This window comes from Anoplolepis gracilipes, chromosome 7 (assembly GCF_047496725.1).
Source record: "Anoplolepis gracilipes chromosome 7, ASM4749672v1, whole genome shotgun sequence".
Taxonomy (NCBI): Eukaryota; Metazoa; Arthropoda; class Insecta; order Hymenoptera; family Formicidae; genus Anoplolepis; species Anoplolepis gracilipes.
This window is the reverse complement of record NC_132976.1, coordinates 11752858-11769698: the sequence shown is the minus strand read 5'-3', so window position 1 is coordinate 11769698 and position 16841 is coordinate 11752858. Positions and strand designations below refer to the sequence as shown.

Sequence of the window (16841 nt, the reverse complement as noted above, 5' to 3'; positions counted from 1 at the left end):
GTAAATCATACGATCGCGTAGAAAATTCGATTAGGTTGACGTCAAATCGAAAAGCAAACGACTGAGAATGATTTGTTGCACAAACGAACCGCTCATTCGACGATTCTATTAAAACTAGTGGAAACGCGCGGTCCGATAAACTTTAGAAGCAAGCAAAAATTCTGCCGGAGGTTTCGACCGATCAAATCGATAATCACCGGTACTGCATTGAAAGGCAAATTAATAGTCGACAGGGAGTGAGATGTGCACGAACGAGGGAAACGGGCAACTATTAACCCCTTGCTTTCCATACTGGCAGTAGGTCGACAGTCACTTCCGCTTGTTTTTTTTTCGCGTAATTGGGTTGAACGATAAAACATGATGCATGCATGGAAGTCTGCATAAATCAGTAGTTGAAAGAAAATACAATATGAAACATTTGTTATATTTGGTGAGAATATGACAGAATTAAACCGAGCAATATTAACATAGTTTTTAAAATTTTAATTGGATATAAGGAAAAAAAACTTGTAATAAATATTTGAATTTTAATTATTAATTATTTAATAGACAATATTTGGATGAATGTGATTCTAACATTGAAATGAGAGACTGTGCATGCTTCATGTGATACAATTCTTTGACTATTCTTTAAAGATGATAAAATATTGCGATATTATTTTTGTTATTATTTCTTTCTTAAATTCTTAATTGCACATCCGCACTCTAAATATCATTTTACGGACAATTACAGACAATTACATTTACAGACGAAAAAAGGTCTGATTAGAAGAGAGGAAAGTAAAATAAAATGAAAAAAAATAAAAAAATAAAAAAAAAAATTTCCACAACAACCATTTGTCACTCGCACGAGGGTTGAGCTTTCGGTCGCGGGTCACGCGGAGACGAGGAAGTGGAGCAAGTAGTGAAGGAGCGCGGGTGGTCGGCCTTTCTCGCGTGAGGATCACGCTAGTTTTTCACACTCACTCGTGTTCGCACTAGCGCGAATGTTAATGTTAGCGCTACCGCGAGCGAGCGAACGAGCGAGCGAGCGAGCGAGCGAGCGAGCGAGCAGGCGAGCAGGCCGCGATCAGAGGCGGTAACGCGCGGTCGTGGCGTTCCCTTCTCCGTTTCGCGACTAGCACGCTACGTGGGGATGGCGCAAGCGCAATATATTCTCTCTGCTCCTCGTCGCCGTTACCATCGCCACGACCGCCGCCACCATCACCACCACCGCCGTCGCTGCTGCTGCTGCTGCTGCTGGTGCTGCTGCTGCTGCCGCCACCGCCACCGCCGCCGCCGCCGCCGCCGCCGTCGCCGTCGCCGCCGCCACCGCCACCGCCACTGCATGCCCCTCTCCCCGCGACGCCCCTTCCCCCCGCCCCGCGCCAAGAGCGCAGTGTCGCGTCGAACCTCTCGCAGAGCGCGTCGCACGTCCGAGTACCGGCCGCCGCCCGTCATCAGTAGTCGCCGTACCGCGCAGCCACGTAACCTCTCACCTTCTCCTTAGTTTTTAGTAGTCGGTAGTGTGAGGAGAGTGCGGAGAAAGAAAGAGAGAGAGAGAGAGAGAGAAAGAGAGAGAGAGAGAAAGAAAGAGAGAGAGAGAGAGAGCGCGAGAGAGAAGGAGAAAGCAATCAGCGAGGAGACAAGGGAAGAGTAATATCAGAGTGAAGAGAGCGAGCGAGAGGTCGACAGCCTTTTTCCCTCGTGTACACTCTATTAGTCGTCGTCGTCATCATCCTCGTACTTGTCATCCTCGTCGTTGTCGTCGTCATCTTCATCGCCGTCGTTGTCATCGTCGTTGTCATCGTCGTTATTCGGCGCGACGAGCGCGGGTATCCCTCTGACCCGCAGAAACCCGTTCGCAACGTCTCCTTTTCGCCGTCAATAATCGCGCTCTCATAGTGCCGCGCGCGATTATCAATCACTCTCCCCGTGATCGGCGCGGAGTGAACGTAAGATAAATAGAGCGAGACAAGAGAAGACGGTAAGGGAAACGTAGTCGCGAGAGGAAGAGCTCCGAGACACACCGAGCGGGGAGCATCACCGGTGCCGAGCAAGTTGGAAAAGAAAGTCTTGTGCGCGTTGTGACAGCACCCTTTCACGCACGTCACGAGCATCACCGGGACACTCGCCGCTGCCGTCGGCGACGAGGACATCGTTCGCGACTGCGGTAACGACATCGACAACAACTAGCGTAACAATAACAGACACCACTGCTCCAGACGGATACGTGAGCAAACTCGACGAGTGCCGTCGCTTCCACACCGGACACGCGAGAGTCTCCCGACGACGAGGACGACGACAGCGAGTGATCGTGCGCCGCGCGTCGCTATGGAGTCCCAGAATCAGGAGATCGTAGCGAGTGGTTCACCCGCCGAGGTGCCGAACGATCCAGGGTACGGAGAAAGAAAGAAAACACAAGAGAGTACGCGGGAGGTTGTCACCGTCCACCACGTGAACGGCGCGGCCTCCGTTTAAAACTCCCAGGCAACCCCGAAACGTTTCACTACATCGACCATCAACGATCGACCACACAAGAGAGAACGGATAGAGAGGGAGGGAGGGAGAGAGTGAGAGAGTACGGCAGAGAGAAAGAGAGAAAGTGCGGGTGTAAGAGAAGATGTATGTATGCGTGAATGCGTGGGAGAGTGTGAAAGGAGAAAGAGGATGGGCGAGAGGGGTGGGTGGGGTGGGGGGGAGGGGGAAAATGGAGCACATTCGTTCTCAGTGCGTTGATATGATGCCGCGCGCCGTTCGTTCATTCTCGGGGAAAGCTTGTGTTTTCTGTTATCCTGTTTCGTGTTAGTGCCGGTTGACGTCGGTCGCTTCCTAAAACGGATCGGTACTCTTACCATGGCTTTGACCACCTGACCGGTCACCGTCGACAACAGGGATGCCGCCGTGGATCACGCATGGTGTTTATGTTTGCCGGGCGCATGAATATGCGTACCTCTCCTCGGACCGGTGGCGCCTTCTTTCAATGTTTGGCACTCCCCTCCCCCGCGTTCCCCCGATGGGGGTTGGTTGCGGTCGTGGGGGGGTGGGGAAGGGGGTCAGATGAATGGGAAAGAAGGAGGAGAGAGGAGATGCCGCCACCTTCGAATCTGCCGTCAGCCGGCATACTTCACAGGCTCGAAAGAACGCGAAATTCTGGAATGCATCACATGTGAAGGCATGTCTTGTAATGGCCACGTGGTGGATCGACCCTTTTAACGAAATCACGCGTGTTTCTGTCACGTGATTGTCTCGAAACAAGGCGCGACAGATGCTTCACTCCCCTTCTGAGCAATGTGCAGTGATCTTGAATTGAACGAGATTCAAAGCTTGTTTTGATTAAAAAAAACTAGATCGATCAAATATCAATTTGATACATTGAACGGCGTGGTTTCGGTTAGATTCGGTTAGTTGTGGTTGATTAATTGATTACATCATGTCTCTGTCGATAGTATTGAACCGATTCCATTCGTCCAGATAATTCGGTTTAAAATATTTTCTGATGATATCTTTTGTTTGAAGCAACGTGATAGTTTCAATCAATTTTAGTTGTGGTTGGCGGACTGCTAAGATCACATTTTTTTATCACAAGATAATTGTGAAACAACAAGTTGCTTAAATTACTCTATATAGTTTTATCTTATGATATCTTAAAAGTTTGGAAGACGTGATAGTTTTGTTCATGACTAACGAATCGATTAAATCACGTTGCTATTATTAGCGCGAGGGTATCGATCAGTGTTTGTTCTGTATTGTACTTGATTTAATGTTTAGCGACGTTATGTTTTTTTTGGTTGACGACTTGATTGAATCATAATTTTATTCTACATGCTGACGCTCGTGAAATAGTCTGCATTTTCTTCTCCAGAAATTATCTCATTGCGTTTTGCTGTTATCCGTTCGATTGCTTTTCACGTAACGAAAAATCATAAGTTCTCAATTTTACGTAATGGACATTTATTTTATTTCCAATAGTGCTGAGAAAGTTTAATAACGTCTATTTATGTTTTATTTGAATAACTTCTCGCACGTTTAACATACAGAAATATTTCAAGAAATTGTATTTTCAGGAAAAAATTATAAATATGTAATTTTCGAATTTATTGAGTACACGTACTCAAACTTTTTTAAATTATATTTCTTAGATATCAAGCACGTTTAACACGATTTTAAACTCAAGAGCAATAATTAGATGTAGTGTTTTAATTTTATATTAAATTAAAGATTAATTCTGGAACTGGAATTATATTAATGAGAAAGTAATCAAAATTGTTGATATAATTTATGTAACTTTTAAGAGTCATTACATAATGTCAGTTGCATTACTAAAAAAAAAGTTTTGAATAAAATTCAACATTTGTTTTCCGAATCCATATTAAATGTATTCTGAAACATGAATATATCCATGAAATGATTCGAGTGAAAATTGTATGGTATTGAAAGTCTTCACATGTATGTTTAAATTTTACAAGGAAAGTCAGAATATTAGAATTCTGATACTTGTTGTTTTTTTTTTTTAATAAAAATGTATGAACATATTTATGATTTATATAAAGTCTGACTATAAAACATGTCTGATGCTTGAAAAAGTATTCAGTGATATCGGAATTAAATATAATTTATCTTGATTCATTTATCTTGTCGATAGACACAATGACAAATATACAATCAACATAACATTACATAACAATCGAGATATTGATAATTTATTTATATTAAAAAAAAAATACTGTTTTTATGTAAAAATAATAATATTAATGTAAAAGTATTTATGAATGATTCTTACATTAAAACAATTATCTCTGAGATGATAACCAGTTCCAAATTTAACTTTCGCGAAATTAGGAGTTAGGAAACATAGCCTACTTCGATTCCTTCAGTTCGGAAGATCTAGATGGATAGTTGGATAGTTGGGGGATAGAACTATAGGCAGAAGGCGGGGGAAGAAGAGTAGGAGGGAAGAGAGGAAAGTGCGCGTGGGAGGAAGATGGCTATATCGCGGCCTCGGAAAATCGATGTTCAAATGCACCACCACGTGATTACGTCCACAAAGCGGGAGCGTTATCTCGCCGTGTAATAATGCGAGGCGCGATTATTTACGACGACGATGATGAAGAGCGAGCAGGAATGGGGAGGGGGGAGGAGGAGGGGGCCGGGGGGCTCCTCGTCTGTGAGATGGAAAAAGGAGGGGATCATGAATGAAAAAGATGGGAGGTTGTTTCCTTATCGACGCGCGCTGACGGATACTTAAGCCGGCTAATTAATGACGCGTACGTGGATCGATTATGGTCATTGCCGAGAAGTTCCCCACTTATACGGGAAGTGCGATTCGCTTCCTCGGAGACCGGCGATTACGCCAACCGGTGACGATCTTTTCCGATCGGCCAGTTTATTTACGGACCGGTTCGCGTTCATTTATCTAAAAGTCCAAGTGTCGTCTTTTTCTTTATCGTTCGATGACCTTGATAGCGAAAGGTTTTTATCTAAAATTCTCTTTAAAGTTTGTGTGGAACGTTTGAAAGAATTATCGTGAAAGCTTGGCAAACGCACGTTGTTCAGTCGTATAAATTATTCAATAATCACGTATTATTCATCGATTCTTTAATAATGATGCCTTAATAATTAGTATTAATTAGATTTTCTGTATCGAATAATGATTGATAAGCGATTCCGGTTAAACTTTTTTCGATGAAGCAGTTTTAAATGAATTAATATTGTATCAATTTTCAGATTTTCTGGGATATTTGAAAACTCAAATTTTTTTCACACTTAAAACATTTAAAGAAAGATTCGAGAATTTAACTTTTTAATTGGATTCTTTACTTTAATAATATTTCAAACTTTGCCATCGATAAAAAATTAAGTGAATTAATAAAATTTTCAATAAAATTTTTTTTAGAACATTACGTATTGCTTAGATCTAATTTCATGGATTATTTACGTTTGTTTATTTTGATAATCTGTTTCGAAAGAATAAGATAAATCGTACATCTTCTAGCGGTACAAAGTCGAGAGGGTCGGAACTTTCATTGTTTAGCGGAACAAATTTTCATCAGAAAACAAATAACAAAGATTTGATTGATGGATTGGTGGATTAATCTGTTGGTGTATTATATGTGAGGGGAAACCGTATACGAAGAGAAAAGAAGGATATGAAACGGAGGTGCCAGTCCGAGGAAGAGAGATGCGTTTTGACCGCGATCCGGTCTTCGGGCGCGTCGTGACCGAAACGTGTTCGCGAAGAAATACGAGACGGGGGTGTTGTTCGATTGTTGGTTGATGTGTAGTGACACCTGCTGCCGAGGGCGGGAGACTGCGCAGGGGGTCGCAAAGTAGTACCGGAAGTTACCCTCTGCTGGCAGTCTCCCCGCGTCCGCTTCCTCTTCCGCCGATGACCCGCGACCGGACGGCGAGCTTGATGGAATCGTCTTTCTTTTCTAGGAAAATGTTCATCGGCGGCCTGTCTTGGCAGACCAGTCCAGGTATGTGACAGACACGTAATAGCGATCGAATCGTGTCGATTTGACAATTCTGTACGATGGATGCCAATAGCGGCAATGGCATCCACCGTCCGGTCAAGAACGAGTCCCGTTTTGCAAGAGCGCGATTCTGACCGTTGCAGATATTATTTCCTTCTCTGCGCGTCTGCACGGTTATTATTTACCAACTTATATATCGACACACGTTTTTCTCATGATGTGCCGAGCATCATTGAGAATATCTTTATTGACAAGTTGAAAAGCGACTTTTTTATGAGGATGTCATTATTAACGGGAATCTGACTAACGGACTTTGATGATTGAGTCCTCTTTAAGAAAGAGTCCTCTTTGAGTCCGTTACGTGTTACATCTTTCATTCTTATTATTTATAATTATTATTCAACATTCAGCGATTAAGTTAATAGAGTTAAAAGTAATTTTTCACATCAATTAAACAAAATATTTGTTTATATTTAAATGAGAGTTTACTGAAATATTTTAGTCGTTTTATATTAAAGTAATTTATAATTAATTTTTTTATTAAACTTTTATCAAGAAAACATCAAAGAATGTGTAAAATATCTCTTTATGTTGTAAGAAAGAATGACTCGTACACATATTATCTCTGAAAAATAATTTTGGATGAAAAGTATATTTAACAACATCGCGAAATATTATTTTGAATTAGTTCTAGTTTGTTATTTATAAGAAAAACGATATTTTTGAGAAATATATGTAGTAGCAGATGTCAGTTGCGGTAAATTTTGACAGTGATTTAAAATTATTACTCTCTTTTAATTTGACATGTCTTCTTTTATTCCGTGGCGAATAATATTGTTGAAAATGTCATCAAAAAGTTTGAAAGAGTATGCTTTCTGAAACTTTAGGAAATATCAAATTTTTATAGTTTTTACTGTTTTACAACATGTGACGTATTTCTTTATTTTGAGTCATAAAGTGTGTTACGCTATATATTACTTCTATAAAGTACTTTTTTATTTTCAAAAAGAATTACGAAAAATGGTAGAATTTAATGTCAAGTTTCGTACGTTACGTAATGTCGACAATATTTTTTGTAAATTTACACAGTTTTGTAATGGTTAAAAGATTATCTTAGCATTTGGAACCTTAAATAATGACAACTTTATATAGTATACTGCGTCATATCTTTCTGCAATGCAAAATATTTTCAAAAGAAATGTCTCTCTGATGCTTAAGAAGGAAGAATAACGAGAAAACTTGAATGATAGAACTCGATTCTGACTTGCATATACGATGTATCTTTAAACAAATGAAACCTATGTACATGAAAAAACTATCGAGATTAACGTTAATCTTTATTTTATATTTTTGTAAATTTATTTTAAAAACTTTGTTTTAAAAATGAAGAATGATGCGACTTGCTGACACATTTCGATATTTCAAAATATAAATAACTTTCTAAATACAGATTATTCTGTTTTTTTTTTTTTTTTTTTCGGCTATATACTTTTATAAACTAAAAGCAAATGGTGGAAAATATATTTTTATATATTTTTTGGGAGACCCATGTATAAAAATAAAATGTGAATAAATAAATAGTGAAGAAATTAGAATAGAATATATTTCAATATATATTTTAGACTCTTTTGCTCCACCTCTGTTCTGTAATATGCGATTAAACTTTATTACATTGGCACAATAATGATATACGTCACTTAATAATACTACGCAGAGAAAACACGTTACGAAATGAACGAACAGAGATGCTCACAGTCGTATTTCGCGGAATACTTATGACGGTCATGTATTAGCGTCGGTTTTTTTCGCGATATCTAATCAGATCGGCTTAATGATGCCCGCGTGCTAATCTTATTCACTTTCGTTACCTGTACATTCGCGTTCGTTAAAGGTGTTGCCGACGATCTCTCGACAAGATTTATTATATTTTGTCATGATAATATTTGTAAAATTTTATATGTGGAACTTCGAATTAAAATAACTAAATTTAGAAATGATTATTTTACAAAAATATATTTATAATATACATACATACATACATATATATATATAATTAATTGTATTATATATACAGTATTATTATTAATACTATATCAAAAAAGGAAAAGGATAAATACTTATTATTATTATTATTAACATATATACTAAGGGGAGGGCAAATAAATATAATTATATTGTAATAAATAATTTATAATATGATTATGTGCTGTGGAAATATCATTATGTGTAGGATTGTATAATATATATCGTACGCAATTTTGTCTTGCAATTACGTGTCGCTAGTTTTTGTTTCAATATTTTTCAGCAATGAGTTCTTTTCAAGTATAGCTAAAAGAATACGACGAGCGGACTCATTAGCGTTATTTGCCGTTGTTGCATAAGTCGTGTCTCTATCTCGCATGTTTCTTGTTATCTTGTTCGTTTCTCGCTTCGCTTTTCGCGCCACAATTTGCTTTCTTCGTAAGCGATTTACAAGATGTAGACAAATAACTTTTATAAACTTTGCAGGCGCTCAGAACGCTAACATGTAACTTTTTGAGCAAAACGTAGAATTTGCGAAATCCCATGTTGACGTTCTAGGACGATAAAAGCTACCAGTGTAACATGAATTCGTAAATTAACTTTCGTTGAATTTACACTTCTGTTGTTATATTTTAGATTATTATTATTAAATTGTATCAAAATGAGGCTGAGAATCAATATTCTCTTATCAGATGTTCTAACAAATAGGGTTTACATGGAATCTGTGTTACGTTTTCAAAGTTACTTGTATGGAGAGAGTATTAAGTTGTGCATTATATTATTTAGGTATTTACCAAGTTTCTAAATAATCTCTTTACATCCTACATAATTGGAAGATGCACGTGTGAATGAGATTCTTATTTTCACACTTTTTTTTTGTTTTGTATTAAATACATATATTGTCTGATAGTTTTAATTAACACAATTTAACGATAAACGTGCAAGTATATGAATAATACATTTTATTTAAATAGTGTACGGATTTAAAAGTCACAAATTTTATAATGATTATTTAAAAGTTTTTAAAATTTTTCTGAAACAAATTTTTTATGCCACAAGAGGCATAAATGTTTTTCAGAGATATGAACAATTATATGCAATTTTATATGGAACTTTAATAAATCACGATCCTACTTGATATATACAATAAGAGAAATTTAATATATAATAAGCGAAAGTGCATAGGTAAAATATGTGCATTTTTTTCTCTTTTACATTGGACCGATGATATGATACCCGATCTAGAAAAACCATAGCTGCTCAAATAACATTTTTCTTGGCGTGTTTGAGTAATACTATGACTTCACTGCGTACTGATATTATTCGATATGAATAATTGTCGATCAAATTGTTTGCAACATTCAACAATATTGGATATCCCTATAAAGTACATTAATAATGATAATTATGCAATGATGATAATTTAACTATGGAGAAACATTTTTATTTATATGAGTCTGTATTCCTAATCAGTTTATTTTTATCAATGAAAAATTTTTGTTTTATTTAACAGTATACATCTTTTACATTATTGCTGAATTTAAAAATATGATGTGAAATCTACTATTATGCGATGAGTTAATTCATGAATGATTCTAAACAATTCAGATTATCCTATCTATATTTATAATGTAATCTCCTGATTTATAATACAATACCCTTCCTCAATGTGATTGATTTTATATCAAATTACCAGAGATATTCATTCATGAGTAAATCGGAAATAATATTGCGATTAATTAATTACACAATGTCAATGTGATTGTTACTAGAATAATTTAACTATTAATGCGATATATTATACATTTTTCTTATTCGGATATTCATTGCAATTGAATGTTAAGTTGTTACGTAACTTTCGATGGAAATGCATATTCCGCAATTCGCGGCTTCTCGTATGTATAAGCGTGTTTCCTAACAAGCGTCACGACATCTTTGGCGATTCAAACATTAGACTAACGCTTTGGGACCAGTCCAGAGGTTGTGGAAACAATGTACACTACTTGGAGCTTACAAGCATGCGTCAGTTTACGCCTGATTTTCGTCACTCTCGCCGAGAATTAATGTACGAGGTTTACAACAGCTGAGAAATTGTGGTTCAAATACAAACGTGCTTCACGTGATTATTCTCAATAGAACACTTTCATATTCATTCACTTTCGAAATTATTTTACTAGCTATTTGATTGAAGGAATGCAAATAAACAGATTTATCCGTATTTATTTAGTTATATTCGCTTTCAAAATAAAATTGAATATGATTTTTCCAAACATATGTAAGAAACGTGATGACATACAGTTGTAACAAATTAAGGATACAAATAACGAAATCTTATTTTTTGTTTAATTTTAATTAGATTTTTTAACATTCTTTTAATTATGAAATCGAGGTTACAAAGATATTTTAAAGATTTAGATTAAAACTGTAAAGATGTATAAAAAAAAATTGTAAAAAAATAACGTTTATTTGAATTATTATTAAAAAAATTACTTTGTAATTGCTCAAAACTATCATATATAGATGTATGCAAATCCATAGACACTTTGGTTTTTCTTCTCCCTTTTTTTTTTATATTTTTCTCATAATTTATTTATGTCATTACGATATTCGTTTTTACTCTATTAGATCTATTTATAATAAATTTTTATCTGACAATTTTTTTAAACGAAGAATAAAAACGGCTGCAAAGTTAGAGATTAGTATTAGTCTTTTTGCACGATAATGTATGGTATGCAAAACATGAACGAGCATACTATCGAGTCTCACAGCTGCAGTATGTCGATCGCAAAGTGCAGACGAGCGAAACCTTTGACGTTTCCCTGTCGTCGTTGTCGTTGCTGGCCTCTTTGTCCTTGTCGTCGTCGTCTTCGTTGTCGTCGTCGTTGTGGTTGCTTCCTCCGCCGCCATCCGCTTCGTCGTCGTCGACGTCGTCATCGTTGTCGTCGTTGTCGTGGTAGTGTCTGATGCAATCGAGCGCAACAGACTCTACTCTCGACTCTCGCTATTTTTAAACGTAATTGCACCCGGCCATTTTAATGGGCGACCAGGCATAGTGATGGAGATAGAGCCACGATATGGAGAAATAATGACAAAAATTTGAACGACAAATTTCATTGAGTACATTAACTTGGATGAGAAGATATTAATATTTAATCGTTGTCTTATAGGAAAACGATGTTTTATAGATAGAAAAAGCCTTGTAAAGGCTTGTTCTTTGTGATTATTAACTTGTAAAGGTCTATATTTGTGTGATTTATGATAGCCAAATATATTTGTGAATTTTATGTGAAATTTCGCAAAAAATATAATAGGTAGTTATTCCTTGAAGAAGATACTCATGTTGATTCTCGATATTGCAGTTTCAATATTCGATCACAACGTTTCTGTTTGATCAGCGAATGTCGGTCGCGGTTTTTTGATGTTCAAAGGTGATCGGGTCGATTTTTAATTACCATGAATTATGCACTTTGCGATAAGATCACAATGACGAAGTTTGTCACGCGCCGCTCCGCCTGCTCTAGCTTAATGTGGAGCGAAACGAGAGACGTCAGTCGATTAGTCACAGAACACCGCCGTCGTCATCCCTAAACAACGCCAATTAGTACCACTCTAAAGCGGATTATAAATAGTACGTTAGATAGGTCTGGGTTGAATTGGACGAGTTTTAAGCCATGTATTAACGCGAATAACGCATTTTGTGTGAATGTATGTTATTCGACATATTTTTAGGCTAATTTCAATAAGTGCATAGTAATTCAATTGCACTGATAATATATAGTTAATTATGTTATCGATATTTGATCGTTTCTGTATCATATATAATTGTAATTTTATAATATATTCACAGATCAAAATTTAATTAAATCATTTATCTAATTTCAATTTAAGTAAGGTTTGATAATAATTAATTTTAATATATATACAGAGAATAGAGGGAGTATTTAATTAATTTATATAGAGGGCGAGAGGAAACTAGTAACGTATTTATATTTGGTTAAGCGTGTTATTTAATAAATTGATAGCACTATAAAAGAAGATTTCTATTACGAAGAGATATTTCTCCTGCAAAAGCAAGAGTTTCTTGCGATTTATAATTGTATATTTGATATAATTAATATATTTCACATTTTTCAGTTATTTATATTACTTATTTTTATGATTCATAAATATTGAACAATTTTATATTGCTTCAATAGTATATTTATTTCGTGCGATTGCTGTCAACAACATGTGTGAAGATTTTTGCATCGTTCTATAACTGGTTATTCAAAATATCGATGAACAAAATAAATACCTTCTCTTTTATTTTCCTGAAATATTAACGCAAATCGTGGCTTGTTTTGATCAGGGGCAGGCAAACGTTATTTCCGCTATATTTCACCGAAACATGCAGCACCGTACGGGGGTATGGCAAATTTCGACTAGTAGAATGTATATCCGTCGAATACGCGACCTGTCGTGGCATCAGAAATATTATTCGCAGATGGATGCTGTTTACAATTTAACGAGTGTTTCAATAAATATTTTTCGCCTTGCAGCGTTTTATCGTCACGTGTTCACTGTTGACTTAACCAATGGACGCGCTTTTCTTACGATAAAAAATGTATATTGGATAGTATATAAATGTATACCTGAAGAATATATTTCCTTTAGAGAGCATTAATATATTTTTGTTTTAATTTTATATGTTTTAGAATTATATACATATCTGATATTGAAATACAGAAAGAGAATTAGAGTGTATATTGAACAAAATAATAATAAAATAAAAAAAAATTATATTAGCGATTGAAAATTACGCGAGAGAGAGAGAAAGAATTAAAATGTGGAAACAATAAAATTAAATAAATAAAATTATCTCTTAAAAAAAGATATCTTTTTTTTTTTTATTTTGGTACTTTAAAGATTGACAAGTTTAAATAGAAAATCTAAGTATTTTAAAATTAGAATATATTATAATTCTTTTGTATCTTTCAAAATTCAAAAATTATCGATGTCTCGACAAGAAACAGGCGATCTGGTTAGCTCGACTTTTAGAACAGCGATTGAGAAAAATGACGGTAATTCTGGTATATCCTGCAACATTTTGCGGATAGATTTCTTTTGGAAAGAAACGGATGGACTGACGATAGTGAACGTTTGGAAATATGTATGTATATATGGATGTATGTACATGTATGCATCGGTAGTCTTTCGCACGGTCGACGAACATTCTTATCCGTGAGCATCTCGTTTTGCCGGCTCGCAGATCTCGAACAAGAAGCGCCTTGTTCCGATACGCGTACGTTAGAAAGAATCTCATAACAGTCGCTGCCTCTTTCCTTATCGGGCAAAACGTCGTCACGATTGTGGTTCTTTTTTCCCTTCTCTCTCTTTCTCTCCTTTGGTCTCACATGCGTCGCAAAAGATAAGCCAAAGCTTGCCAGAGATAAAAAGAGATATTACATGCAATCGGAAGTTGCGAAAGAACACTTAAATAGATGAGATATGCAACATAAATAAATCAATTTTTTTTTAAAGTTGATGTTAAAAAATATGCGACATAAATCGGTACAAATCCGGAATCTTGAGTTTTTTATGTGATGCTTAATGTATATCGTGATAATTAATGTTGAGCATTTTAATATATAATGTGACGTATATGTATGATCAAAGTATGGCGTAAGTATATTTATGTCACTTTGCTTCTCAGGTTGGGTCAAATTAATAAGTCTGAAAGAAAATTGCTAATTATATAAATGTTAGATACTTCCCCATATAAAATACATATACTGTATACAGAAATATTAAATCATTATAAATTGATGTATTTATGGCTTATGAATGTAATTAAGATCTTTTTTTATTTATATTGAGATATACATATGTCGTTTGTACTGATTTAATATTACTCAGTATTTTAAATAAGTCCCGTTGAGCTATAAACGATCGTGTTACGTCTAATCAAAAAAGATATCGCAATACAAATTTTTTTTTATGTTTTCTGAATTGTTTTATGCTTTATTGATCTATAATGCATAACAGTTCTCCATCTTTGTTTTGAAATATCAATGTATTCTCATTGAAAACTAATGAACGGCGATAAGAAAAGTAGGACAAGTCGCGGACTTGACCTGGGTTACAATTTATGATAGCGATTCTTTGATTTATTGTTAGCTATTTCGATCGAACATAGAAAATGAAAATTCAGAAAAAGAATAGCGCATCGAGACAAGCGTCGTTGTATCATTAAATTTGAAGGAGAACTTCCTCCTCTAAAATATCAACATAAATTATGTAATAAGATAAAAAAAGAAATACTTCTGTTTTAACTTAATTTATATTATTATTATTTTTTAATTGCTAATATAATTTTACTTTATTTAGCTTCCTTTATTGTAATTTTATCCGTTATGTACACATTTTCATTTATTTTTCTTTTTTAGATATATTTATATTATATATATATATATATATATATATATATATATATATAACACTTTTAGGATATTAATGTGGACGCATGTGGAATGTACTGACACTGAGTGCATCGTTTGAATTATATAATATACATCTACATTGCTATTGATATCACGCAATAATAGCATGATTTCTCTCAAATAACATGTGATAATTTTTACAATATTTTTGTTTCGCAAAAAAAAAAAAAAAAAAAAAAAAGATTAAAACACTTGCATTTAGGATTGTTTTGCATGCTCCAATTTACTGCTATATATATTTTTCGGGTGTATATATAGTGCTTAAATTGCATTACGATAAACGCATTTGTCCGACTTTATTTAGCGCAACCACGAAATTTTCCCAGATTGGATTACAATGTTTTCGTTACTAAAAAGAGAACGTTTGCGTATTCAAATGGTCTATATTAGTATTTCTATGTTAACAGCCACAGTGGGCGGCTTGTAATAGAATAATCTCTTCTATCTTGTGTAAAAGGAAGATATTGGTTTTCACATTCATAAAAGATTTAACTTTCTGTTTATTCGCAACTTTTTTCTCTTATCATAGAAATATCCATTACTCGAAATCGTCAGCAGTATAAATAATAATGATAAAAAGCACAAAAAATGACTAGGTCAATAGAATTCGATTAGGTGTGAATTCTTAATTAAAAAAGAGACTCATCACTGTTCTGTAGCGGTTAATAATAATAATCGGCCATGCTACATCTCCTAATAGAACCACCAGGATTATTACCTCCAACATTTCCGTTTTACGATACTGTAGCGTTTACATATAACAGCTGCATCCAATGCCTCACATGTTACGAATTGCAGTGGAATCCGTCCGCGACGACGATGGACGCGGAGTAAGTGCATTGCGGAGTGCATCCCAGCGCATCGTTCCCACTGCTTCCATCCCTCTCTCTTCTCCTCCTCCCGCTACCTATCCCGTCAGCGGTCGTTCGCGCCAGATGCTTCGTCGTTTTCTCCTGTCGGGCGCACGTGCTGCTCGTATCGTTCGTTCGTTCGGGCACCGGCCGTTCGGAGATTGTACGAGATGGAGGAAGAGAGGACGGGTGGCGCGAGAGGATCGCGTCGATGCGAGCATAAATGTTTATGCTTCGTGTCGCTCGATAACGTTCGTTATCGGCACTCTTTGGAGTTCCGCGTCGTGTCGTGCAGCTCGTCGACTCTGGACGCATTTTGACTTGAACCGCAGAGATGCAAACGAAGCGCTATAAATTTTTTTTTTCTTTTTTTTTTTAGAAAGAGGAAGAGAGAGAAATGGCATTAAAATAGAACCGATTGTCTTAACGTGACGGTTCTGGTTAAATCTCGATAGCGTGCATATGTGCTTTATAATTCTTTGGTATTTTCGAAGAAGTTTTGAAAAATTGATTTTTATATCTTACTGTTTAACATTTTTTAAAATTGTCTGAATCTTAAAAATTTAATATATATTTTGATGTTTTTAGGATTTAGAGAATTTTTTAATATCTTAGAAAATGTCGCAATCGATGCACGATGTATAATATGATTATATTTTTGAAAAATGAAGGTATTTTCAACATTGCTAATTTTTTTGAATCTATTGATTTGATAAACTGCATGCTTAAAGTGGTTTAAATAACATCATTAAGTACGCCACAAGCAACGAAAGCCAAAGTACCGAATTAAGATTCACATCGCGTATCGTATTTGCGGCGACTAAGAGATTCAATTAAATGACTCGACGATGTGGATAAGAAATGGAATTAATCGGTGCTAATTAGCGTACTGCTCAAGAACGAGATGGTGCACAGCGTTAGCTGGAACAAAGATTTCCTCTAATCGATTGTATTTTCTTCTGATTACAAATATTACATGACTAATTTTTATGCGCAAATGCATTGAAAAATTGCTCTAAAAATAGAGCAATTCA

The 16841-nt window shown here is 35.7% G+C and overlaps 2 protein-coding genes across 5 annotated transcripts in view; one reads left to right on the top strand and one right to left on the bottom strand.

Moving 5' to 3' along the window:
- Positions 1-1364: 1364 nt before the first annotated feature.
- Rbp6 (RNA-binding protein 6) overlaps positions 1365-16841 on the top strand; it is a 602105-nt gene continuing 586628 nt past the window's right edge. For 2 of the 4 annotated variants that reach the window (XM_072896319.1, XM_072896325.1), the window contains exons 1-2: positions 1367-2378; positions 6418-6458. In XM_072896319.1, coding sequence (XP_072752420.1) covers positions 2314-2378; positions 6418-6458 — 106 coding nt within the window. In that variant the 5' untranslated portion in view covers positions 1367-2313. Of the gene's footprint in view, positions 2379-6417; positions 6459-16841 lie in introns of all 4 variants that reach the window. The other 2 variants (XM_072896313.1, XM_072896315.1) reach the window with 2 other exon arrangements.
- Positions 11230-13779, bottom strand: LOC140667632 (uncharacterized). Its single transcript, XM_072895774.1, has 3 exons — positions 13615-13779; positions 13488-13577; positions 11230-11478 (listed from the first exon to the last, which is right to left on the bottom strand). Exons 1-3 carry the CDS (start codon positions 13777-13779, stop codon positions 11230-11232), a joined length of 504 nt encoding a protein of 167 aa, XP_072751875.1.

What these genes read in the sequence shown, in the direction of transcription:
- LOC140667632 (XM_072895774.1), bottom strand. Translation starts at nt 13,779, where the DNA reads ATGAGATTCTTTCTAACGTACGCGTATCGGAACAAGGCGCTTCTTGTT. An exon ending in ATACATACATATTTCCAAAC is followed by an intron (nt 13,578 to 13,614) that starts GTTCACTATCGT and finishes TCTTTCCAAAAG; the next exon opens with AAATCTATCCGCAAAATGTT. An exon ending in TCGAGCTAACCAGATCGCCT is followed by an intron (nt 11,479 to 13,487) that starts GTTTCTTGTCGA and finishes GTTTAAAAATAG; the next exon opens with CGAGAGTCGAGAGTAGAGTC.